The 26913-nt window shown below is 42.0% G+C and overlaps 1 protein-coding gene across 4 annotated transcripts in view; it reads right to left on the bottom strand.

The window, feature by feature from the left end:
- DOCK11 (dedicator of cytokinesis 11) overlaps positions 1-26913 on the bottom strand; it is a 187708-nt gene that overhangs the window by 121784 nt on the left and 39011 nt on the right. For all 4 annotated transcript variants that reach the window (XR_005386410.1, XM_038588149.1, XM_038588150.1 and 1 more), the window contains exons 2-7: positions 17426-17542; positions 17252-17341; positions 16751-16833; positions 15451-15520; positions 14756-14851; positions 853-987 (exon numbers count right to left, since the gene is read on the bottom strand). Coding sequence is in view for 3 of the 4 variants with exons in the window: in XM_038588149.1 (XP_038444077.1) it covers positions 853-987; positions 14756-14851; positions 15451-15520; positions 16751-16833; positions 17252-17341; positions 17426-17542 (591 nt within the window). In the remaining variant the exon portion in view is untranslated. The remainder of the gene's footprint in view (positions 1-852; positions 988-14755; positions 14852-15450; positions 15521-16750; positions 16834-17251; positions 17342-17425; positions 17543-26913) is intronic.

Raw genomic sequence — 26913 nt, 5'->3', positions numbered from 1 at the left:
TGTTAAGAGTCGACTGTGTGCACAACACTGCTAACTATTACAGGGGACATGGACATGAGTAAGACATGGTCCCTATAATCCCCAAAGGAATATGCAGAATTAAGCACAAATTAGAGTATGATTTCAGTTCTAGGACAGAGGCAAAAGCAAAGTGGTGCACAGGGAAAGGGGAGCTTCATTGCACATGGTGGGCTTGAGGGTGAGGAAAGAAAAACATTTCATGGTAGAAGAGCCATTTGAACAGAGTCTTGAAAGATAAGGCTCAAAGAGGAACAGACGAGGAAAGTGTACGCCAAGCAGAGAGACAAGTGGAAGAGAGGCAAATATCTGTGGAGTGTCTAGAGCACACACCGTTTATGGGGTGCCCGGGGCAGGAGGGTAGAAAGTAGGGCAAGGCCAAATCACCGTGACCTGTGAGGTCATGGTAAGAGCTGTGGCTCTCCCTCTGCAAGATAATCAATCAAGAGCCAAAAACTTTAAGTTAGACAAGTGAAGGACATCATCTCTGTCCTAGGAGGATGGATTACCGCAAGACAACAAATCAGAGGGCAGGAAGGCAAGACTAGGCGAGAGAGAAGGAAAGGGAGAGCCAGAGGAAGGGTAGTGGGAGTGGAAAGAAGGTAAGTGATCAAGAAGTACTTTGGAGCCAGACTCCAAAAGGGCCTGGGTAAACACCTGAATTCTCATGCAGAGCGAGAACAGGGCACTGAAGAGGATTCTGATGTTCCTGATACAAAAGGTTTTGGTGGATGGAGATGCCATTGACCAACACGGAAAAATGCAGAGGTTCTTAACGGTTGATCAATAACCCTCTTCCAAAAAGAGAAGAAAAGGTGACTTCTATAGCCCTACCTGAACAACGTCAATGCAGGCGTCCAAGTAAATGCAACCTTTAGATTCTTTTGAGTTTTTCTCATCTTTATAGGAGTTGAGAATATATGAACCATCAGGAAGCTGAGTCAAGTAAAAATACCGTCTCTTGAATACCTAGAGAGGGAAGACCAGCAGTTATATATTTGTTACATACATAATTTGAACATTTGAACAGTGTCTTTGAATTAAAAAACCTTGAAAAGTTTGCCACAGCCGTTATATCTGGACAATCTTCACACAACTCTGAGAAGTCATTAGGAGCTTCACTTTTTTAAGATGAAAAATTTGAAGTCAAGTGATTTCCTCTCAGCTAATCTAGAGAAGATGACTTTTGAACCCTTTGAGGTTTATAAAGCATTTTTGTATGTGAATCACTGTCCGTTTCACCATAGTGTCCTTTTTCCATTAATTTTTTTAAATTTCTTTTTATTGGAGTTCAATTTGCCAACATATAGCATAACACCCAGTGCCTTTTTCCATTTAACTGCAAAATCAGGGATCCCTGGGTGGCGCAGCGGTTTGGCGCCTGCCTTTGGCCCAGGGCGCGATCCTGGAGACCCGGGATCGAATCCCACGTCGGGCTCCCGGTGCATGGGGCCTGCTTCTCGCTCTGCCTGTGTCTCTGCCCCTCTCTCTCTCTCTCTGATGACTATCATAAATACATAAAAATTAAAAAAAAAAAAAACCTTAACTGCAAAATCATGACTGGATTCCTTTAAGAGTTTTTAACTGTATTTATTTGACACAGAGAGAAAGCACAAGCAGGGAAGCAGCAAGCAGAGGGAGAGGGAGAAGTAGGCTCCCCGCTGAGCAGGGAGCCCCATGCAGGGCTTGATCTCAGGACCTTGGGATCATGACCTGAGCTGAAGGCAGTGACTTCACCAACTGAGCCACCCAGGCACCCATCATGACTGGATTCTTATCGTTTCATTCCCATTCCCACGACTTCAAGTATAAATAGAAAAATGTTTTAAAATTTTGAAAAAAAAACTACACAGCTAAAGTTAAATAAAAATACAAAATATATATACATACTCATACCCCCCATCATATATATTCACTTCACCTACACACCTCACTACACTCACTTATGCTGTTCCATGTCTCCACTTCTGAAAGTCCAGCTAATAACATACTCACATGACAACACCCAGAGTCACTGATTTCCTCCCAGTTGTTACTGGGGGCCCTGAATGCTGAAATTTTAGTCATGAGCCCCCTGGGATTGTGACATCCATTTGAAATTAGGCATTCACAACAGTTAAGGAGGAACCTGTTGCTACAACTCACAGCAAAACCCACAAGAAAGGGGAAAAGGAGGAAGACAGTGGACTTCGTTCATGCTGCCCTTCTAGGCTCCCCTAAAAAGTCTTAGATCTGATCAAAGAGGTTAAACAGGGGATCTGGAGCTCTCTGATGAGTCTATGCTGCTTCTAATAAGCCAAAGACTGAGTCACCTGGATGGCTCAGGGGGTTAAGTGTCTGCCTTCAATTCAGGTCATAATCTCAGGGTCCTGGGACTGAGCCCCAAGTCAGGCTCCCTGCTTGGCAGGGAGTCTGCTTCTCCCTCTGCCATTCCCTCTCCCCTGCTCATGCTCTCTCTCTCTCAAATAAATAAATAAAATCTTTTAAAAAAATAAGCTACAGACTGCAGACTGTGTCGAGCATCTGTTATAGTAAAATTCCCCCAGATGATGGATCTAAAATCGTTTCAGGGTGGGAATGGAAAGGGACTAGGACATAGGCTCTGGGTGATGACTGAGGAAGTGCTTTCCTACGCTTCTTATCTTACAGAAGTTGGCTTTAAGATTTAAGCTTGCCACTTTCAATCACCCATCTGATTATCCAGTATGATGTCGGACTATTTTAAGAACTTTAATTATGGAAAGAGTATTATTTGGCAAGCTCATTCTTGAATATGACTTAATTTCTGGCAAAGTACCTGAAATATCAACAATCTATTTTTCCATAGCATGAATAAGCAAAATAATATACGTGTTAAGGAGCATTTCTTTTTAGGAAAACCAGGAAAGACAAATAATATGCTTGTAGTTATTTTTGACTTGCTTCAATATCACAGATTTTGCAACAAATGACAAAAATATACCAGTGTGAGGAACACCTTAACAGGTCAGACTGGTAAATGCTATGGCTGCTATTTCAGGGAGCGGGTGGGTTTGTATAGTATCAACAGAAAGGAGTCCAAATAGAAAATATCACTTTGTTTTGCAATGTCAACCAAGCAAATATTACTACAAAGGTATAGAAAGTGTGTGTGTGTGTATCATCTCACATTACGAGAATATAGACTCCTCATTATTTGATTCACCCACATTTAAGTTTACTGGAACTATAACTGAAGAAATCGAGATTTACACAACAAGGAAAATGTTAATCAAAGTGGGGATTATATACACACACAAACACAAAAATACATACACACAGTTGACTCCTGAATGACATGGGTTTAAATTGCACAGGTCCACTTACATGCGGATTTTTTTTAAAAAATCCATTATAATACTACAAACGTATTTTCTTTCTTATGGCTCTTTTTTAAAAGATTTTATTTATTTAGGGCACCTGGGTGGCTCAGCTGGTTAAGCATCTGTCTTCAGCTCAGGTCATGATCCCAGGGTCCTGGGATCAAGACCTGCATCAGGCTCCATGCTCAGAAGGTAGCCTGTTTCTCCCTCTCCCTCTGCCTGCCACTCCCCCTGCTTGTGCTCTCGCTCCCTCATTCTCTGTCAAATAAATAAATACATAAAATATTTTTAAAAGAGAGAGAGAGAGCATTGGTGGGGTGAGGGGATGGAGAAGCAGAGGGAGAGGTAGAAGTAGACTCCCCGCTGAGCAAGGAGCCCAAGAATGGGTTCCATCCCAGGCCCCTGGGATCTTGACCTGAGCAGAAGGCAGATGCCTAACTGACTGAGCCACCCAGGCACCCCACATTTTGACTTTCATAATAACATTTTTTTCTCTAGCTTACTTTATTGTAAGGATACAGTATATCATACATACAACATACAAAATATGTTAGTTGACTGCTTCTGTTATCTGTAAGACTTACGGTCAATAGGTTCTTAGTCATTAAGGTTTGGGGGAATCAAAACTTATATATGGATTTTCAACTGCGCACAGGGGTCAGCGCCCCTAAACACCCACAATGTTCAAAGGTCAACCGTATATGTTTGCTTGTTTTCCTGACACTGGTTCACATGTTATTTAAATGATGGGACCAGGTGACCTAAAATTACATACTGTGCCCAAATGAACAGAACACTCCTTTTTGAAAGTTATTACGGTATGGCAAAAATTAAGATACATTTTCCAGGCAAAAGTTACAACTCATTAGAATCTGACCAGTGACCAAACCTAAAATAAAAGTAGGATCTACTTGCAGAGGCCACAGCCAGCAACAAAGAGAGTGGCAGAAGAACGGAAAACACAGAGCAAAACATTTGTGGCACAGAGTCAAATTCGAGCCTGTGAGATTTTTTTCATGTACAGCTGCCTCACCAAGCAGAGATGTTTTGTGGCAGCCGCCACTTCCAATATTAGCAAAGCACATCATTACAATAGAGAGGGAAAGGGATCTGAAATTACAGTAAATCACTTCCTGTAACATTGCAATTACGTCTAAATGGAACACTGAGGTGGGTAGCTCATGAATGTGGGGAGAAAGCAGATGCCTAAAAGTCATCTGATCTGGATTCTTGTCCAGCCCTCCTGCCCACCAGCAGTGAAGCTGTCCTCAAGACTCTGCTTCTCTGTGTCCACACTTGTAAAAGGGGATCAGGCCAGATGATCTGTAAGACCATTCTTTCCACGATCTACAAATAATTTTACAGCAATTGAACAAATGACACAGCAGCCTTCTTCCTAGGCTAGGGGCCACTCTCCCCAAGCCATTTCCTACAGGCTTGAAACACAATTTGTACAGTTAAGGACTTTTAGGTCATTTCTATAGAAATCAGAGTCTGCCCCAACAACAGATCTGTAAGATCTAGAAGATCTCTTCTCATTCCCATAGTCCAGGATACACATTGGGCTTCACTTTCTGGGAAGCTGTTAAAATAATGAACGTATAGAACAATGGCAATGACTCTGAATCATACCTCACATCTTAAACGCCTCAAGTCCTTTGTAACTAACAGGTAACTCTGCTAATGTCACTGGAGATAAACATCATTATCCACATTTTAACTTAACCAAGAGCTCACTCAAGTTCACAGAGGCAAGTCAAGGAGGGAACTAGAATCAGGACCCGATGAGGATAACAAAGAGAATCTTGCCCAAACTTGCCAACAGCTTCCCATCTAAAACCATAAATCCCCATCATAGCCTAGGATGCTGTGCATGTTCTGGCCTCAGCTTACCTCCTGGACTGTATTTCGAATCATGCTAATCCAGCTACGCCGGCTCACCTGCTGCTTCTCAAACACCCCCAAGCAAGCGCCTTCCAGTCTTTGCACTTTCTGCTTCCTTGGCCTGGAATGCTCTTCCTCCAAAGACTTACTGCTTTCAACTCTTTGCTGAAATCTCACCTCCTCTGAGAGGCCTTCTATGACTACTTGACCTCTACCACAGCTCACTATTTTATCTTTTTCATATAGTGATCATTATCCAAATAAAATTTGTCTATTTATCTGCTGTCCATCCCTTTAGGACTATGACAGTCCATGTATCATCCACTGCTATATCCCCAGTACATAACAACAGTGCCCAGACTCAGTAAAATTTTGCAAAATAAATGATGAAGGAATGAATAATTCATTCTTCAGTACAGATTCTCCACTGGTTTCATCCAATAGAATGGTATTTCTTTGTAATGTCCATATCCTTCTTCCTCGTCTTTATTAATTTTCCTAGATAATGGACACAGCTGAAAATTCCCCTACCTTACACAATGAGAAGCATGGATCCTGATGAGTGGCCCACTCAGACCACCCAGAAGAATAAAACTGAGAGGGAGCCAAAGGAGGTAATTCTCTGGCTCAGGTCTTGCCAAGTCCCCTTAAAACCCTGAGTTGTTTGGATGACAACCTTTTAAACATTTACCACATGGCCCTTTCTGGAGCAAGAACAAAGGCTTTCTGTCACTCCATTGAATCCAAGTTAGAAGGTAGGAAAGCCTGAGCACCAAGTATCCTCAAATTAGGAGAGCCTTTTATCATTGGATATAACAAATCTCCAGAGTGTTCACCTATGTGTGTTACCTAGCAGGTAAGTGTTCACCGCTAAAGTACATGAAAGAATGCTCTGCAGGATTTAGCAAAAGTAGTCAGGCAAAGTAGGTGGGCCAGGAGCAATGTAGGCATAGGGGCAGGAGAAACTCACCTGACTCGTGTTTCAGAACAGAAAACAAGAGGGGGCAAGGAAAAGGAGAAAGTAGGAGACCAGGAGACACACTGGGTCTGAGAGTTGTTCTAAGCAAAGATGACAGAAATAATAGAGCAGGAAACCTCAGGATTTATCAGAAAACCAAGTTATAATTATACCAGAATGTCAAGAACGTTATCCTGCTGAAGAACCCCTACCAGTACATTGGCAACCTACTATATCACTCACCTCTTTCCACCATATCTTTTTACAGTCCTACCAAGTTTTACTATATCATGTAGGTCTACACTCCGGTAAACTGGTTAAAAATCAATAGCTTTTTTTTTTTTTTTTGAGAGACAGACAGAGACAGAGAGCATAAGCATGGAGGGGGGAGGATGCAGGGGGAGAGGGAGAGAGAGAATCCTAAGCCAGCTCCATGCCCAGTGCAAAGCTCTATGTGGGGAGCCCGATGTAGAGCTCGATCTCCCTGAGATCATGACCTGAGCCAAAACCCAGAATTGGATGCTTAACTGAGCCCCCTGGGCACCCCTCAAATAGCTTTTCTTAAATAACTCCACCATATCTGGGCACTGGAGACTTTTTAATTATTTAGTTGGAAGCAAAATCTAGAAGGAAAGGTCTACAATCCGTGCTTCTCATTATGACAGGCTATTTTATCGGCTTTATTTCAGCATGTCATGGTCCTGCTCAAATTTTCAATGACCCTCAATTACCCACATGGCAGGGCTCACATGACTGATCCCACATTCGAGGTGCTCCCGCAATCCTACTAATAATATAAAATAATACAAATAACTGGCATCTGTGGCGTGGTTACTACCGTACAGTCTCTGGCTAAGTGCTTTCCTCATACTATATCATTTAATCTTCATAATTAGCTCTTATGATGATTACTATTATCATCTCCATGTTACAAAGGAGAAGCTGAGGTGCAGGAAGATACCAATGGACCAAATCAAATTTATCCTCCCATGACTACTCAACTTCATCTAACATACCTGATGCCCCGTTCATACTGCCTGCAACACTCACCTCCTGATTTTCTCTCTTTGAAGCCCCACCTCCTTCAAGAAGCCTCTCTGACCTCATATCACAGTGACCTGGACTCATACAGCACTTAGTCCCTGTACTATCTTTAAACAGTATACTATTTTTTTTAAGTAAACTGTATGCCCAACATGGGGCTTGAACTCATGGCCACACAATGAAGAGTCACACACTCAACCAATTCAGCCAGCAGGCACACACAGGGATGGCACATCCCTAAACCATTTTCATTTTGTGTCTCATCTCCCCAGATAGGTTTTAAGTTCTGCATGTGAAACTTCTCCCTACCCTTTGCAATACTAACACCTTGAATTAAGAAGATACTCAATACATATTTGGTGATGAATTCATTGATTCCTCATAGTGTCTGGAACATAAGCAGCCCCTAATAAATGGGTTTTTTAAAGATTTTATTTATTCATGAGAGACAGAGAGAGAGGCAGAGGGAGAAGCAGGCTCCATGCAGGAAGCCCGATGTGGGACTCAATCCTGGGACTCCGGGATCACGCCCCGAGTCAAAGGCAGATGCTCAACCACTGAGCCACTCAGGTGTCCCCCTAATAAATAGTTTTAAGCAGCCACCAATGAATGAGGAAAAACTAAACATAAAAAACAAATTAGGGGCGCCTGGGTGGCTCAGTCAGTTAAGTGTCCAACTCTTGATCTCAGCTCAGGTCTTGATCTCAGGGTTGTGAGTTCAAGCCCTATGTCGGGCTCCATGCTGAGCATGGGGGCTACTTAAAAAACAACAACAACAAACAATAAAAAAACAAAAACAAAAAACAAATTAGTGAGAAATCACTATACTCTTGTTTGTTAGCTGGGAGAGACAGTCTGGCAGACTTGAGAACACAATGCACTAACCTATAAAAAATGTTTAAAATTTTTCTCTTCCTTTTGTTCCAGTAAACATAGTGGCCTTGGACTCCCCAGCAATTACCTTAATATCATATGTGCTTTCCTAGGTGAAATTCCTTGATTTGTTGTTCTCCCAACACAGAAGGGAAAAAAACTCTCCCATAACAGTCAAAGAATAAGTGAGGACTTTTTGACTCTGGATATATAACAAATGGCTCTCTTTTGTGCAAACAAAAAGGGGAGGGGGCAGCAGAAGTGAGTCATACATCAAGCAGTTGAACTTACAACCCCGATAACATACCAAGACACTTCAACATTTAATTGCTGGGAAGGGGGAGGAGGAAACGAGAGGAATGTGACCAAATTGAGCCAAGAAGAGGCAGGCATAAAGGTGTGTGTCCCAGGGCTTGGCCAAGAATCTGCAACAGACTTTTTTTTTTTTTTTCATGGAAAACCCACCCTCAAGATCAGACTCCTCCTTATTCCATAGATCATTATATCCCTTAGGAAAAATAGCTCTAAACACCAGGGGAGGGTCCAATCCTACATCCTAGCTATCTAGTCCACATTCAATTCCTACATGGATATGGAAAGGAGTGGAAAAAAGCAGATGTTTCCAGCAGCTATATGAGAGAGAATGTAAATGAACAGGCCTCTGTCAAGATTGGCATTTCTGTCTAAGGGATCATTTATTCTCTAGGGAGATTTTAAACTGTTCTCCAAAACTTTTCCGGGAATTGCAGAGTGATGATGGGGTGTGTTCTCATTAACTAGAATATACAAATTGAGGAAATTAATCACCTATGACAAGGCTTGTCTTGTTTTAACATGAACACCAAGAACAAAGCAAATTATAAGCTCCAAGTAAAAGAGTCACTGCTCACAGACAACTGACAGAGCTTTTGCAAGAGCTGCATGACACCAACATCCCCCTCGGTGAAAGGAAGCGATTGGGCACCGAGAACTGTGGCGTGGGCAGGAATGCACATCATTATCAGCTTTCCTGTAGCCTGGGTTCCTCACGACATATTTCCCAGCCAACAATGGAGAGGCTCAGCCAGCATTTTTGGGAAAATCATGACAATGGCAGAAAATGATACAGACTATCTCTTAACAACTGACCGGAGCTGGTGGAGAGGTGTATATGGGGGAAAATGCAAATTTTTATTCCATAAATATGGGATCTGGTAGTCTTCCCACACGAAGAAATCATCTTAGCTCCTTCACCAGCCCCTTTTCCGTACAGCCCATCACTATCAACTTGAATGTTCTTGCAAAACTGTCTGGCAGCTAGCTAGGGAGGATTAGCTTTCTAAAGCAGCCTATATATGAATTACTGTGGCTACATTATTTATGTCACATTACAGATCATGTGGTTGCTTTCTCAAAAGACCTTATAAAGTAGGAGTCTTCTGATTCCCTTCTTTCTGTTGGACTTGGCTCAGTGTTTTCTAATCCTCTGTCCTTTGCTTTTTTTCTTCTCACCTTTCTCCCATGACTCCATTTCTCCCTTCCTTACCATTAGAATCCCTTATTTCTGACAGTCAAAGAATCCAGGAGAAGGACCCAGCCTTGTTTATAACAACAGTTAAGGGACCCCTGGGTGGCTCAGTCAGTTGGGCATCTGCCTTCAGCTCAGGTCATGATCCTGGGATGGGGGGGTGGTCCAGGGATCGAGCCTCTTGCTGGTCTCCCTGCTCAGCAGGGAGTCTGTTTCTCCCTCTCCCCTGCCCCTTCCCCTTCTCCTTCTCTCTAGCTCACTCTCTCTCAAATAAATAAATAACATCTTTAAATAAAAGACAGTTCAGTTGCTATCCAACATTTCAAATTTTCCAAAGGACTGATCCTATGTAATTTTTTCAATCCAGATGTCCATAAGTGAATAAAGACCCTGAAATTTACACCCCACTCTAAGAGGTACCTAGCTACCCTACTTTGATCCCTGTCAACCCCAGTGGGACCTGCAGGCCAATGTCAAGCCATAGCACACCAAGGAGACACAGATAAAATAGAAGGGAAGGCACACGGCTCCCATAGGCTGTTATTTGCTAATGAGTCATGATTAATACCGAGATCCTTCTGTTGTAGCTTCCTGGTGAGTCTACTGTGAGCTTGAGGGGCTATCAAAGCTTGAATTTTCTGACAGAAAAGGTTTTGCTCTCAATTCTGCAAGCTCTAGGCCTGTAGTGCTTACTGTTAAAGCTGCCAAAGCTCCTAACCAGCACTGACTGGGCATCCTAGCAGGCAGGAGATTCCAGAGGTACCAATGGTGAGACTGCCAACACTATCAGGAAAATGAATCAGATAATAGCATGCCCGACTCCTCTTCCTGTTTGCTTATGAGGCTCATTAATACTCTTCACTTCAAAGGCTAACATGATAGAAACAAACATGGGGCACCTAGGTGGCTCAATGGTTGAGTGTCTGCCTTTGGCTCAGGGTGTGATCCCGGGGTCCTGGGATCGAGTCCTGCATCAGGCTCCCTGCAGGAGCCTGTGTCTCTGCCTCTCTCTCTGTGTCTCTCATGAATAAATAAAATCTTTAAAAAAAAACAAAAAGAAAGAAACACATAAGCGATTCTCCTCTCAGAATGGTCTCATGAACCGTCAGCCCTTCGCCAGCTCTCCAAGAGCTGGGTCAGCTGCTCACCTCACCTTTATTTTTTTTTAATTTTTTTAATTTATTTATGATAGTCACACAGAGAGAGAGAGAGAGAGGCAGAGACACAGGCAGAGGGAGAAGCAGGCTCCATGCACCAGGAGCCCAACGTGGGATTCGATCCCGGGTCTCCAGGATCGCGCCCTGGGCTAAAGGCAGGCGCCAAACCGCTGTACCACCCAGGGATCCCTCACCTCACCTTTAGATTTAGACTCTCTCCTATGGCTGCATCAGTTCCAGGCCTGCAGGAGGAAGAATATGTATGATCTGCCACCTAAGGGTGCAAGCCTGAGTCCCCCAGTGCGCCACAGTTCATAGGCCTGCACCCACTAAGGCCCTCGATCCAAGTTCCAGGCTGGGCCATTACTGCTACCCACACCCAACACGCTCCCCTGCCATGCCCCTTCTCCATATGTTCACACGCCCTCTGTTTACACAGAGATGGCACAGTGAACACTGCAGCTTTCAACCAACTTCCACCATGCTGAACTAAATAATAGGTAAAACACAATTCCTACAGGACAAAAATGTATATATCTTGGCAAAACCCCTCAGACACCTTGAAATGTGTCTGGCTGAACCTTCTTCCTCTCATGCCCATTCTAGCTGTGATTAGTCCTGAAATATAATACTACTGCTCTATCATAGGAAGTAAAATCGGAAGAGTGTAGGATGCAGCTTCCTCTCTCAGAAATGCAAACTGGAGAGCCATAATCCCTAATGGAGGATGGCTAGAGGATAAATGAAATCCAGGACCAGGCACAATTCCCAAATCTCATTATGGGCGATGTCACATTATTCCCTATTTGGTGTGTTTTTTTTTTTCAAGAGTTGCGTATCATATATGATCACTTTGATTTATTCTTCCTTTCCCTTTCTTTGCCTACTGTTCAGAAGTTCTACAAAGAAGCGTTTTCATGCTATTTGAATTATATCGAAAGAAGAAAAGAAAAGAAAAGAAAAGAAAAGAAAAGAAAAGAAAAGAAAAGAAAAGAAACCAAAACATGAACAGCTAGGGATGAAAAGAGGCAACGCAAAGAGCCTAGCTCAGCAGCAGCAGAGTGACAATTAGCTGGAGCCAGGCAGCAGCTGTCCCCTTCAGCCAGGCCATGTGGTCACCAAGTTGCCTCAGACCCCACCAACCACTCCATGAATCTATAGCTCCTGCCTGGGCCCCCGTTGAGTGATGAAGTTTGCAACCTTGGGGACAGACAATGCCTAAGCTAAACAGTTAATCTTTGACTACTTGACTGAATTCGTTTTCTACAGTCATTGGAACAAATTACCATAAACTTACTGGCTTAAAACAAAATGTACCATCTCACGGTTTCTCCAGATCAGAAGTCCAACGTGGGTCCCCTGGGCTAAAATCCAGGGTGTAAAAAAAATAAAATAAAATAAAATCCAGGGTGTAGCAGAGCTGTGTTCCTTTCTAGAATCTCTAGAAGAGAAGCCATTTCCTTGTCTTTTCCCGCTTCCAGAGGCTGCCTGCATTTCCGGGCCAGTGGCTCCTTCTGCTGCCTTCCTCAAAGCCGGCAACTGAAGCATCTCTCCCTGGCCCTGCTCCAGCCCTCCCTCCTCCTTCCCGGACTCTCCTCCTCTGCCCCTTTCTCCCATTTACAAGGACCCTGTGACGACACTGAGCCCAGCTGGATAATCCAGGCTACTCTCCCAGCGTGCTGATTAGCAATCTTAACTCTTCTTTGCCATGCAAGGAATCATTTAGTTTCTGGGGGTGAGGACGCAGCCATCTTTGAGGGGCCATTATTCTGCCCACTGCATCGACCAGTCTGTTTCACAAATTATGGAGGCAAATTAAAAGCATGTACTTTTTTTTTTTTAAAGCATGTACTTTTTTAAAAGATTTTATTTACTTATTCATGAGAGACTCCCAGAGAGAGAGAGGCAGAGACACAGGCAGAGGGAGAAGCAGGCTCCATGCAGGAAGCCCAACAACATGGAACTCGATCCCGGGTCCCCAGTATCACGCCCTGAGCTGAAGCAGACGCTCAACTGCTCAACCGCTGAGCCACCCGGGCATCCCAAAAGCATGTACCTTTTACAGGCAGCTGCATTTTGATTTATAATGTATATGGGCTCCAAAAAAGTTGTATTTGTAAGGCAAATTCTACTTTATAGGCATTAGGGTAATTCACTATGGAAAAGAATCCCCTGGTGAATTGTTTTGTAAAGACCTTAATTCCCCAATGTCTTGTGGTAGGCATCCAGATCTCCATACATTATGTTAATGTTGGGCCACAGCATCAGTATGGATAAAATACTTCAATATTTTGAGGATGCTAGGAGTGGACTCAAAGCCATAGTACCACTTTCTGGCAATCCACACAGAATTAGTCTTCGCACATGCGTTTCTGAACCTGACAATTCTGATAGGAAACTTATAATAAAGACTCGAGTCTCCCTCACTCGGCTAGTCAGCACTAATGGCCTGCTGGTGAAGAGTACTGGCTCGGGCATCAGCCTGCCTACGTTCAAATCCCATTTCTGACTTCGGGGCTGAGTGACCTTGGGTTAACCATTAAGTTTCTTTGTGCCTCACCTTCCATGTCTGTAAATGAAGAATAAAAATAGGACCCCTCTATCATAGGGCTGCCACAAGGACTAAAGGAGATACCAAATAAAAAAATACTCAGTATGGTGTCTGGCACATATTAAGTCTTTAACAAATCAATTCATGGCCGTGTGCTAAGGCCCATGGTTAGGTACAGGAGACATGCAAGAAGCATCCTCCAACTTGGATTCATTATTTTCAGGATTTGAAAATGAAAGTGAGAACCGGACATAGTCACTAAATAGAAAGCAGCAGGCAAAATATTAAATTAAGATAAAACTGGAGTGTTCTCTTGGTAGACACCCATGGTTTCTGCTTGCAGGCTCCCTGAAAGACAGAATGACCTTCAATACTTAATGGAAGTGTGAATCATCCTTGGAAAGCCACATGATCTTATATTGAGTATCTGAAAGAACAGTTATATTTGGTATGAGAATATTTTGCTTTTCTGCTCGGAATCTTCAAGTAGCTTTTTAGTTTCACCTTTGAATTGTAATGGCTCTTCGCAGTCTCTGGAACAAAAGTCAACTTCATGCCCAAGGCATATGAGACACTGCACAATTTTCTCCCTCTCTCTGTTTCCACCTTTATCTCCTACAAACCCCATACACAAACCCACTATGTTGGCCAAACTACAAATTCTGTAATTCTCTGACAGCACTAAGGTACTGCTTTGTATAGTAGTAAATTTGGTATGTCTCTTATCCAGTCTGGAGATGAAACCACTGAAAGCCAGGGACCTGGCTTCTTCGACATCCACAGATTGCCCCAGTGACCAGCATGTAATAGGCACCTAATTAATATTTGTTAAATAAATGGATTACCCTCTCCTTCTATTCATTACATTCATTTCCCCATAAGAACCTGTAATGCCCTTTTGTTTCAATGCCATTCTCCTCATTCAACTGACAGCCTCCTTTTTGAACGTTTTTAAAATTTTTAATTGAAGTATATTTGAATGACAGCCCCCTTTTTAAACTTCCTGATTCAGAAAAATTATGTTTCTTTAAAAAGTTACACTTCTCAATTTATCCTGAGGTTGCAGATTTTTTAAATCCTATACATCTGTGAAAATCCTGTTAATAAGGATTTTTTTTTGGCTAGGACTCACTGTAAATTTTTTTAAGATTATTTATTTATTTATTTATTTGAGGGAGAGAGAGGGAATGAGTGGGGGTGGGGCGCAGAGGGAGAGGGAGAAGCAGACTCACTGCTGAGCAGGGAGACTGACATGGGACTTGATCCCAGGACCCCAAGATCATGACCTGAGCCAAAGGCAGATGCTTAACCAGCTGAGCCACCTAGGTACCCCTGTAAACATTTTTTTAAAAGAAATATTTTTTCCAGACAGGCTCCTCATGACAATATCCTTAAAAGGATGAAATAATAACTCCTTCTTACCTTCATGGTAACCGTGATGGTGCTATTTACATTTGCCTTATGCAACCAGCCTTGTTTTATCACACCACCCTTCTGAGAACATAGCGAAGAGGAATCCTGAAATAGGGCAAAATCCATCAGTCAAACAGCCAGCCATCTAATCAAACTTTTGGGGTTCATGAACTAGGCCCTGCCCCATTATCTAATTAAAGCATAAGGTCCCCTTGCCCCCACAAGGATGCCTGAGGAAACCTGAAATTGATAACTAGGGAAAGAGAGGCTCTGTGCCATGCACACAGTAGGTACTCAATATTTACTGAATCCTATGGGCAGTCTCCTGGGCAAGTCTTCTGCATTAAGTAAACAGACTGTCTCTCAAAATGTCACAGATACCCGGGCCATCTGTCCCAAGAGGGATCTAATAGGCAGGAGGGTCCAGATGAATCACCATGCCACATGCCCAGCACCAAGAAAACCAACTCCAGAAGTATGCCCCACAGGTGGGAAAACATGTTTATATATAAATCATAGCCCATTTCGCTTGATTTTTCCTAAACTCCATTTGGAAATGCAACAATCCTTAAAAATTTTTCAAAACATTCGTTAGCTTGAAAGCTGGCCACGGATCATTAAAAAACAATTCTGTCCCTCATCTTAAGGAAATCTGTCAGCAGACACGACCTTGAGGATGCCCATGCAGTGGCCCCCACTTTTACCTCGTCTTTCTCACAGTCCTCGTCAATCTCAAAGACATGACTGGGAATCTTTTCTGGTCGCAGAGATTTGCTGAAAATGCAAGAGAATTATCTCAGATATTGAAGAGAACAGACATACATACATAAATGCAAGCAAGATGAGTAGAATTCTTTTACAACCAAGAAAATGCCAAGACATGAGGAGGATAAATTATTCTTTCCTTTCTAAAGTCAGATTTTCCCCTGAGTAAACCTACATTACCTTTTCTGTAAGGACTCCCACATGTGCGGCCAGTTGCAAAGCTACAACTGAGCCCAGATACTTCAGCAGGGAGGGCAGAATTACCAAAGAATGTATACCAGGACTCTCGGTGGTGGCAGGAACGTATCTTTCCCCAAAAGAGAAAGCAACACCGTGTAATTCTGGCTCTCCCATCCATTTGCTGTATGAACTTGGCTTGGTCATCCATCTTGGGATTCAATTTTAAAGGACATCTTTAGGACTGTTTTCTCCTCTAGGAAGGTATTTTTGAACACTACAAGAAGCTACACAATGTCTTATTTCTCGAAAACATTTCCCAGATGATAGCCTATGAGTAGTACTATAGATGAGGAAATGGAGAACAGGAAGGCTCAAAGAGATTGAGTGACTGGCCCAAGGTCATCCAGATGGTAAGTGGCAGAAATAACATTTGAACCTCAACAGATAAGATTTGAATTAGTTCCTGGGCCAGTGTACTCATGGCAGTGAGTCAAGGGGTGTCTGGGGTCATCGAACTGAACCATGTACCTTTTAGTATTTTCTTTTTTAAAGAAGATTTTATTTATCTATTAGAGAGAGAAAGAGAGAGCACACACACATGCACGCATGAGTGGGGTAGGGGTAGAGGGACAAGCAGACTCCCTGTCAAGCTGGGAGCCGGGGACACAGGGCTTGATCCCAGCACCATGAGATCATGACCTGAGCCAAAGTCAGATGCTTAACCGCCTGACCCATCTAAGCATCCCCCACTTCTAGCATTTTCATTGACACCACTAGAAAGTGCTCACTACATTATCTAGAACTATGAGAAGGTGATTTTATGGTCAATACAGATGTATCAAAACCAAAAAGCAAACTCATACATGTTGGAAAGAATTTCAATGAGCAAAGTGAAAACATATTCAATTGTCCAAAATACATTTACCAAACATGCTGGTTACTTCAGGGTTTGCTTTATTATAAACTATAACTGAGAAGCTTCGTAAGTAGTTAGCAAAAGGTAAAATGTAATGTTGAATAACTCTCCTCTTGAAGGTTTCCCTTGAATTCTCCACTTACCATGGCAACATTCGAAAGTCCCCAGAGAAGTCTTCATACTTGTAGTTTACCACATGCCAATCTGTGCTATAGGTTTTAATACACTGAAAGAAAACAAGAATCTTTCATTTGAAACACCAAACAAGTATACATATATCCAGTTTCTTAAAGTCTGGTCAAGTAAGCTGACAGACTGTTAAAAATCACTCGGAAAATGTTGGTACTGGGATCTTCCTTTGAGGAATAACATGGTCTCCCTAAACCAACTGGCAGCAAAAAATCGCAATTCATACACACTTTGGAACACTCTGACTCCATGTTCAGAGTATTAAAATCCAAAAGAGAAAAACTAGGAACCCATGCTATTTGTCACAGTAGTTAAGCTGTCTCCTCTCCACCACGTCATCTAGACTTATTATGTAGGTCTGCTAAGTTATTATGGTAATTTTATTTCCCCTTTGGTCCAAAGGAAGAATATTTTTTTAATGTAAAATGTTCCTCTGCGGCCTCTGAGGGTCTTACCTCTTTGACAAACAGACTTTGGGCCCTTTTCTCAGCATCCTCTGGTACGGTGGACTGCACTGTTCTGCGCTGACGACTTATCACTGAGATCTAGAAGACAGGGAACATTCTTGCCGTAAAAACTAGCCTGGAAAGTGTGAGTGTTTTCCTTTAAAGAAGTGCTTGTGAACTCACAGATATATCTTCCATTGGAAACATAAGGAGGTCTCTGAGGGGGTCGCTGTAAATCTGGGTTTTCCTTTGGGTGATAACATTCTCATAGTCCAAGGGCTCAACAATTTTGGTCTTTTCCTTCATAAGAGAAAAAAACAACAAAGTTAATATGGTCAAACTCATAAGACATAAATTCCTCTCCATGTGCTAAAGATACCTTATTTCACTAAAGAAGGAACTGTTGACAGTAGTAAGCATTGGGACACTTAAGAGAAAAATACTCCATAACTAGACACGCAGACACCAAACATATATAGATACACACACGGATCTCTCTGCTAAAGCCAAGAGTTCTGAAGAGTTAGCACTGTACTCTGCTTTTCCATGTGCCTTCCAAAATTGTAAGGTAAAACAAAAAGTGGTATAGTTGGAAGCCTGTCAGCTGATTTTTATAGAATTGGCTCTATGCACTGGGTAACTGAAGCAGAGAAAGTATCGACATTCGTGTGCCTGGTACAGGCATAGCTAGGGCAAGTATGGGTCTTGAAGGTACTTGATCCACTGGGCAGGGTGTAAATGGGTGAGGTTCTAGGTGGCAAAATCAGTGGACCCCTGTCAGGCTTGGCACATCCCTGACCTGGCCACTAATAATAGAGCCCTAGCCCAAGGCTAAGGTTACAAGAGGCAGGGTCAGTGTCTGAGAAATCCAGGACGTGATTTATTAATAAGAGTAACAAGACTGAACATTTACCAAGCCCTTTTTATATGCCAGACACTGTGCCAAGTGCTTTCTCTATATATATTTTCTCATGTAATACTCATAACCACCCTATGAAATAGGCTTGACCTGGGGTTCCTGGCTGGCTCAGTCAGTAGAGCATGCACAGATAAATAAATAGAAAAGGCTTAATCTTTGTCACCATTTGACAGATGAGGAGACTCTGCATTCGACTCATACTAAGTAACTGGTCTGCCTTCCGAGCTAGAATTCAAACCTGGGTCTGAGACTATGACAACCCTGCTTTCTCTACCACATCCAGCCTTTCCTCCCCTCAGAACTACACAAAGATACTAATATGCAAGACACTGAACATGGAATAGGATCCCACCACCTACCTTCCTAACCTTTTTTTCTTCACTGAGCTTATCACCATGTGATAGATAGACCATCTACTTTACCTCTCTGCCTATCTGAGGGCAGAGCTTTCCCTTTACTTGTTCACTGTTATCACTCCAGCACCTAGAGCAGTACCTGGCACGTAGCAGGTATCCAATCATGAACTGCTGAATAAACGCTGAGATACTCAGATTGAAGCAGAGCTACGTCTCAACATACTATTCCAAACCAAGGTGGCGATAGATTAAGGATTTCTAATAACAGTGTTTTGCCAAATCAGATTAAAATTACTTAAAAATTTTATTTAAAAAAACAACATAAAGAAAACTTAAATAGAAGATATGCTGAAACTTGGTATCACAATAGAATTGGAGTCATACAGTATACACAGTACTTGAGGCAGTCTCCAGTACACTGTCCCCACACAATCCTTTGAGAACAGTTTTTTTTAAGTTTTTATTTCAAATCCAGTTGGTTAACATATGATGTAATATTAGCTTCAGGTGTACAATACAGTGATTCAACACTTCCTTGTCACCCTGTGCTCATCATGACCAGTACCCTCCTTCCTCCACATCCCCTATTACCCCCGCATCCTCCCACCACCCTCCCCTCTAGTGACCATCAGTGTGCTCTCTATAGTTAAGAGTCTGTGTCTTGGTTTGCGTCTCTCTTTTTTCCCCCTTAGCTCAATTGTTTTGTTTCTTAAATTCCACATATGAATGAAAGCATGTGATATTTGTCTTTCTCTGGTTGACTTATTTTACTTAAATAAAGTAAAATGCTCTCTAGCTCCATCCATATCATTACAAATAGCAAGATTTCATTCTTTTTGATGGCTGAGTAATATTCCATTGTGTATATATACTCCATCTTTTTTATCCATTCATCAGTCAATGGACACTTGGCCTGCTTCCATAATTGGGCTATTGTAGATAATGCTGCTATAAATGATAACAGTTTTTATACATGGCTCACAATTAAGTCACAGCTATATCCCAGAGCTCTATATCTGAAAAGCATCTCAGAGTCTCACTCTAAGATTACTTAGAAAAACGGAACCTCTCTAACCAATAAACACCAGCATTCAACAAATCTAAAAGACCCTAAAAAAACCAATATGGAAGCTCCTCGTGAAATTAAAAATGGAACTACCATATGATCCAGCAATCCTTCTTCTGGGTATATATCCAAAGAAGACAAAATCAGTATCTCAAAGAGATACCTGCACTCCCATATTTATAGCAATGTTATTCACAATAGCCAAGATATAGAAACAACTTAAGTGTCCACAGATGAATAAAGAAAATGTGGTATATACATATGCTGAAATATTATTCAGCCATGAGAAAGGACATCCTGCCATTTGCAACAACATGGATGAACCTGGAGGGCATTATGAGTGAAATAAGTCAAAGAAAGACAAAAACTACATGGTATCATGGATAAAGAAGATCTCTCTCTCTCTCTCTCTCTCTCTCTCTCTTTCTCTCTCTCTCTCTCTCACACACACACACACACACACACGGAAGAATATTACTCAGCTATTTAAAAAAGAATTAAATCTTGCCACTTGCCCCAACATGGATGTATCTAGAGTGTATTCTGCTAATTGAAACAAGTCAGACAGAGACAAATACCATACGATGTCACTCATATGTGCAACCTAAAAAACAAAACAAAATGGAAACAGATTCATAAATACAGAGAACAAACTGGGGGTTGCCACGGAGGAGAAAGGTGGGGGGATGGGTGAAACAGGTGAAGGGGATTAAGAGGTATCTTGAGTTATAAAATAAGTCATGTGCATGAACACTACAGCACAGGGAATACAGTTAATGCCACCGTAATAACTTTGTTTAATAACAGATGTTATCTACACTTATCATGATGAGCATTTCATAACTTATATAAATGTCAGACACTATGTTGTATACCTGAAACTCATATAATGTTGTGTGTCAATTATACTTTTATTAAAAAAAAAAACTCCCATTGGGGTAGGGCCAGAAAGGAGGACAAAGACTTGATAATTGTTGAAGCTGAAGATGGGTGATGAGTATCTGGGTTTTCATTATACTCTTCTGAGAAAAAAAAATACTGTATGGTATCATTTATACATGAAATCTAAAAAGAAAAAAGTAGAGTGGTGCTTGCTGGGGCTGGGAGATGAGAGAAATAGGGAGAAATGGGTCAAAAGGCAAAAACTTCACTTATAAGATAAGTTCCAGAGATCTAATGCACGACATGGTGACTATAATTACTAATTCTGTACTGTGCACTTGAAATTTACTGAAGATGATAGATCTTAAGCATTCTCATCAAAAATAAAAAAGTCTGCAAGGAGATCAATGTGTTCATCAACTTGACTGTGGTAGTCATTTCACAATGTAAACATACATTAAATTATCACAAAAAATTATCACAGTGTACACTTTAAATACATACAATTTTCTTTTGAAATTTTATCTCAATAAACTTGGGGGCAGGGAAAGATCCTAATGAAGATATACTTCAAGTCTTAAATTTGAATTTGTAGGCCTGTAAGATCAAATCTAACTGATCGTCCCCTATCATGTCTGTGAATACTAGTACAAAATGAGTTCAAACAGGAGAAACAATTCTTATTTGGGGAACTCAGAGGTTTTCTGATAGTAAAATTAGATCCCCTTGTCCTCTATCTACCATGTTTCCAGGGACCCAAATGAAAGGAAACTGACTACCTCTTTGCATCTGACATTCAGAGTCTGATCAATTTCCAGACAAGTGAATAAAGCCCCATCTAAGGAGGCAAGCCTTAGGTACTGAAAATGATTTCCAAGTCTTGCTTTTGGTGCCAACTATCCTTTCAATACAGATTGCAAAAACAGTCCTCAAATTTCAATGTTTAACCTGTTGAATTAGCATCTGCTAATCTCTCTGTACAATAATTTCCCAAGTGCCTGCTCCAAGTAACTCTGAAAAAGAAAAAAAAAATCTTCCTTTGGCTTCCTAACGTAGTTGGTCAAATGAATATGGAAAAAGCATATGTCCAAACGAATCACTTATTTAAACATACAGTAGAGGGCAGCCCAGGTGGCTCAGAGGTTTAGCTCCGCCTTCAGCCCAAGGCCTGATCCTGGAGACCCAGGATCGAGTCCCACATCGGGCTCCCTGCGTGGAGCCTGCTTCTCCCTCTGCCTGTCTCTCTCTCTCTCATAAATAAAATCTTTAAAAAATATAAAAATAATAAAAAATAAACATACAGTAAAATATAAGCCTTCTACAGATGAAGCCTACTGCTCTCCCTGTTTTGAAGGCCATATATTCATGTCCTAGAAAACGAGGTTTCACTTTTCATTTAAAGCTGACCCGACTAAGCATTCTGGGTCTTCACTCCTATACCCTTGGTCAGGGGTGGCTCAGTTGTACAAAGAGCTGGGGCAGCTGTTCCGGGTCCCGGAAAGCTTACCCTAACAGCAGACCTGGACCCCGGAAGCAGGCTTCCTGCTCTCAAGAAGAAAAAGAGGAAGAACAGACCCTGCCCCACCCAGCTGCCTCCAGGCCCCAGCCTCACAGGCATTAAAGCATAATTCACACTGGAAGTGGAGCAGAGAGGCTCCATTAGGAGTCAGACCCAAAGAACCACACCCTAAGTTTCTCTTCCAGGAAGATTCAGTGGTAACTCTCTGGGCATTAGAGAGGAGGAAAACCTTGGACACCGAGAATTACCAGGATTTCATGGTGGCTCTGCCCTGTGGTTGCAAACACATCCCTGGTCTGACTTGGCTCTTCAGCTTTCCCATGTGATTATTAGACGTGCGGGGTTTCCCTCGATAAAGCTTCCCTCACACACAAAAAGGGGTTTCTCTCCCAGGTTCGCCGTGCCTCCCTCCCACCAGTTTTGCGCTCTGGCTGGCCAGGGAAGGTGCTTTCTCCTAATGCAAGAAAACTGCGTTACAGCCAACAGTACTCTATAACCAGTCAAATAATAGCACGTCCCACGGGGTACTTCCACACAGTTCTGTGGCAGCGCTCAGCAAAAGGCAAAGGCTTTTCTACAATCTGGAGGGAAGCAAGCATATGTTTTAGCCTTCTCGTTAAGCAGTAACAGGAAAACCGTCAACCTAAATTTGGAACCTACTCAGTTTTTACCATAAAGGAAAAAAAAAAAAAACCCAAACTGTTTGCCTTTGAAAGTTCTCATTCATGGATTTGGATGCTCTCTTGAAATAACTGGCTAGTAATATTTCTGATTTTTTTAAAGAATTTATTTCTTTATTCATGAGAGACACAGAGAGAGAGAGGCAGAGACACAGGCAGAAGGAGAAGCAGGCTCCATGCAGGGAGCCCGACATGGGACTGGATCCGGGGTCTCCAGGATCAGGCCCTGGGCGGAAGGCAGCGCTAAACCACTGGGCCACTCGGGCTGCCCTATTTCTGATTTTTTTTTTGTCGTTTCACTTGCAGATCACTTTGTGGCAAAACTTCAGAAAATACTTTCAATGTCCATTCTACCTGTGTCTTACCACAACCTGCCAAGTAGACAAGGAAAACACCATTTCAACTTTGTACATGAAGAAACAGATGCAAAGGCTTGATGAAATTCAGCTGTCTACCTCTAGTAGTAGAACCAGGTTCAAATCCAGGGATCCCAACTCCTGATTCTCTGTTTAGCAGTGTTTTCCAAACTCAACTTAATTCACAATACAAGCTCCAAGCTGTATGCCAAGCTCTGGCGTATCTTCTGCACTATAATATGCTTCATGCTTTTCTTCAAATCAAATCTCTTCTTCATTGAAATATATTTACTGAAACAGTAAGCTGTGGAGCTCCTGGGTGACTAGCGAAGCATCTGCCTTTGGCTCAGGTCATGATCCCAGGGTCCTGGGATCAAGTCCCCCATCGTGCGCCCTGCTCAGTGGGGAGTCTGCTTCACCCTCTCCCTCTGCCGCTACTCCCCCTGTTTGTGCTCTCTCCCTCTCTCTCAAATAAATAAATAAATAAATAAATAAAGTCTTTAAAAAAACATTAAACTCCTCCTAAAGGAAAATAAATCCATATTTTTCAAATCTTTAATGAAATAAATCTATTTCTTCCTGTTTTTTTTCTTCCTGTTTTTTTTTTAACATAAACCCCAACGTGGGGCTCAAACTCACTATCCCAAGATCAAGAGTCACATGTTCTGACTGAGCCAGTCTGGTGCCCCACCAAAAAGATAAAATTTAAAATATCAATCTTTGTACTACAGCTTGGGACATAGTACCCTCTTCCAGGTTTACTTAGGACCAAATCTAAATAGACTTCCACAGAGTAAACCCTAAAACTGTGAAGAAATGAAGAGTGAAGAAAAAAAAGAGGTGACTTTTTGATTTCTAACATAGGACAGAGATTAAAAAAAGAAATTCATCAGTACAGATATGGTTACGGTTTACCTCTTGGTCCAAAGAGAGGAAATAATGGATCCTAATTGGGAATCACTGACAGCATCAAATACTTAGACTTTATGATTTTTGTGGTGGTTCTTCTACATCTGTTATACAAGATGACTGATCTTTGATCATCTTTGCTACATATGTATAATTATAAAACCATGCTTGTAATCCTAAAATAGATATGTAAATATGTATGCACATGTATGTATTCACCAATCCAACCACTCATGTATTTTTTTTAATTGAGGTGTAATTAACATACAACGTTCTATTAGTTTCAGGTATACAACACAGTGATTCAATTCTATACATCACTCAGTCATCACCATCTGTCACCACACAATGGTACTACACTATTATTGACTATATTCCCAATGTATACCTTCCATCGCCAAGTCTTATTTATTCCATAACTGGAAGTGTGCACTTCTTAATCCCCTTTACCTATTTCACCCATCCCCCACCCGCCTGCCCTCTGGCAACCACCGGTTTGTTCTCTGTAAATACAACCACTCATGTATTTAAAAGCTCATATTACCAGCAAGCCTATTTATATTATCATTAGCAACTTAACCACATAATTTCAACTTCATTTAAAAAGCAATAATTATCACATGATGTTTCTGCAATGGTGCGAAATCAGCCTGGGTCACTTCTGCTTAGATATTACACCAAAGGTCATTAGTTTACTGGTAAATCTTTTACTTTAGAAACTAGTTCTCCTTAAGAATTCTAAGAATGTCTCTTCTGCAAGTCTAAAGTGAACACAGGCTTCACAGGATCCCTCCTGTAACGCACTGGGAGGGAGACCAGAAAGCAGGAAGAGAGAGAGCTCAGAAGTGGAGCACAGGGCTCATTCCAACACAGCTACCACCACTACCACCCCACTCTCCAAGGTAAGTTTCAAGTAGTAGAAAAAAATCGATTTCCTGGTTCAGGAAATAGATTCAGCCCCAAAGTCAGAAGCCCATTTCCACAGCATTGTGATCAGACTACTGTCTCAACTACACCTGAACATATTCTCTATGAAAATAACAATAATCTTAGGAAAGAAGTAACATACTCCAAAAGAGGGGTCACTCAGTGAGTCTCTCCCTCCTATCATTCCTCCCATCGCCCTCCTTCCAGTACTTCTCTTGATCCCCTCTCCAAGATATTCAGCTTCTCTTTTGTTTCAGACATTTGTAGCAGTTTGGAGTGCTTTCTCCAGAGAGTATCTTAAAATATCACTTTGCACTCAAAATGGCCACTGGGGGCATTCGACTTCCGGCATCGCAGAAAACAAAGTGAGTTTGCTGTGCTGGCACACTCATCAAATCCCTGCTGAAGTCCAGGCCCTGTGCCAGCACCTGGTAATGCAGAGGTGAAAAAGAACCAGACCCTGGCCTTGAGAAGTTCACAGTTTAATAGGGGAGGTAGATCAACCCAAGACAGTCAAGGTGATCGCAGATGCGACTGTAACTTAAACCCCATCTGGCTTCCACACCCTCTGACAGCCACATCTTCCAACCAAGTGACTGCACAAGTGTTTTTGCATGCTCAAGTGTGCGAGCCTGTATATTCACATTCGTATCAATCAGAAAAATGTCCCTGTCTGGGTATATGTGGTCCCTGACCATTTCATCTCATCTTCTACTTTTAGACTCTGTAAGATTGGAGAACAGGTAACTGTGGACAGGTGATGCATGAGGACAAAGAGCAGGCAAAGTTGTGCTGTGCCTAAGAGAAGTGACAGCTGCACCACCACTGTAGACTAGAGATTTCTAAAAGGCCCCACAAGGCACAGAACAAAGGAGCCCTAGCTCTAATAAATGTGATAAGGTTTGAATAAAGAGTAGCTGACTTTTTTATGACCTTGTCTTTTCTAAACCACGATTACCTTTTACCAGTTCGTTTCTTCCCTTCTTTCCCAAAAGGAACTCCAAGTGCTGAAGAAGCTTTGAGTTAATATAATCTGACAACGATGTTGGGGGAGGGATGGCCATCTTTCCAGTTAATACAGCCCAACTTGGCAAAATAGACATGAACATATTTTAACAAAGATTGTTTTTCAGGGCAAATCTTGGCACAAAAACCCACATACAAATTGCTTTCAAGACACCAACCTTTCTTAAAGCAAACAACCAAGGGAAAAATCTTTACTTTTCATGAGATCATTGGCTCATGCTTATTCCCAATCCACACCTTGGCTCACGTGATTCTTCTGATAGCCTGACCTCTGACCTCTCTGGCCTTCAGCCCTGATGATCTTTACCAACCATTGGTGGCATTTACTCACACATAGCACGGAACTACTTTGTGGGTGCTTTGCTTGTGGTGCCTCCTTAGCAAGATCAGAAACACCGGGAATGGGGAACTGTGCCTTGTACTTTCTCTACCACTTACACTGAGCATGACCATATACCAAGTTAAGCCTTCGCAACTTCTTACCTCATTGAATTCTTTCCAAGACCATGCAAGGGAGGTTCTTTTATTATGCCCATTTTACAGATGAGGAAATTGGGGCACAGGCAGGTCCACATTAGTCTCACATTAGTGAGACAGGATTCAGACCTATTATCCAATGGAGCCCAGAACCATGACACACATAAACCTATGTGCCCTGAACTTAACAAAAAGAAAACATTCCCCCCACCACATTTCATTTCCTTAGATAGACTTGCATTTTAGGATTTGCTAAAGCTTACTGAAACTACACTATTTTTAATGTTTTTAAATTCTATTTATTTATTTATTTATTTATTTGAGAGAGAGAGAGAAAGAGAGAGACAGCACGAGCAGGGAAAGAGAGGGAGAAGCAGACTCCCCCCACTGAGCAGGAAGCCCAATGTGGGGCTCCATCCCAGCACCCCGGGATCATGACCTTAGCCAAAGGCAGACACTTAACCAACTGAGCCACACAAGTGCCCCTACATTATATTTTACCAAAGTGAGATCTTGCCTTCTCATTGCCCTGATGATGCCGTGGGCATGACTGG

Source organism: Canis lupus, chromosome X (genome assembly GCF_011100685.1).
Source record: "Canis lupus familiaris isolate Mischka breed German Shepherd chromosome X, alternate assembly UU_Cfam_GSD_1.0, whole genome shotgun sequence".
Lineage (NCBI taxonomy): Eukaryota > Metazoa > Chordata > Mammalia > Carnivora > Canidae > Canis > Canis lupus.
The sequence above is the reverse complement of the archived record's forward strand: the minus strand, read 5'-3'. Positions and strand labels throughout refer to the sequence as shown.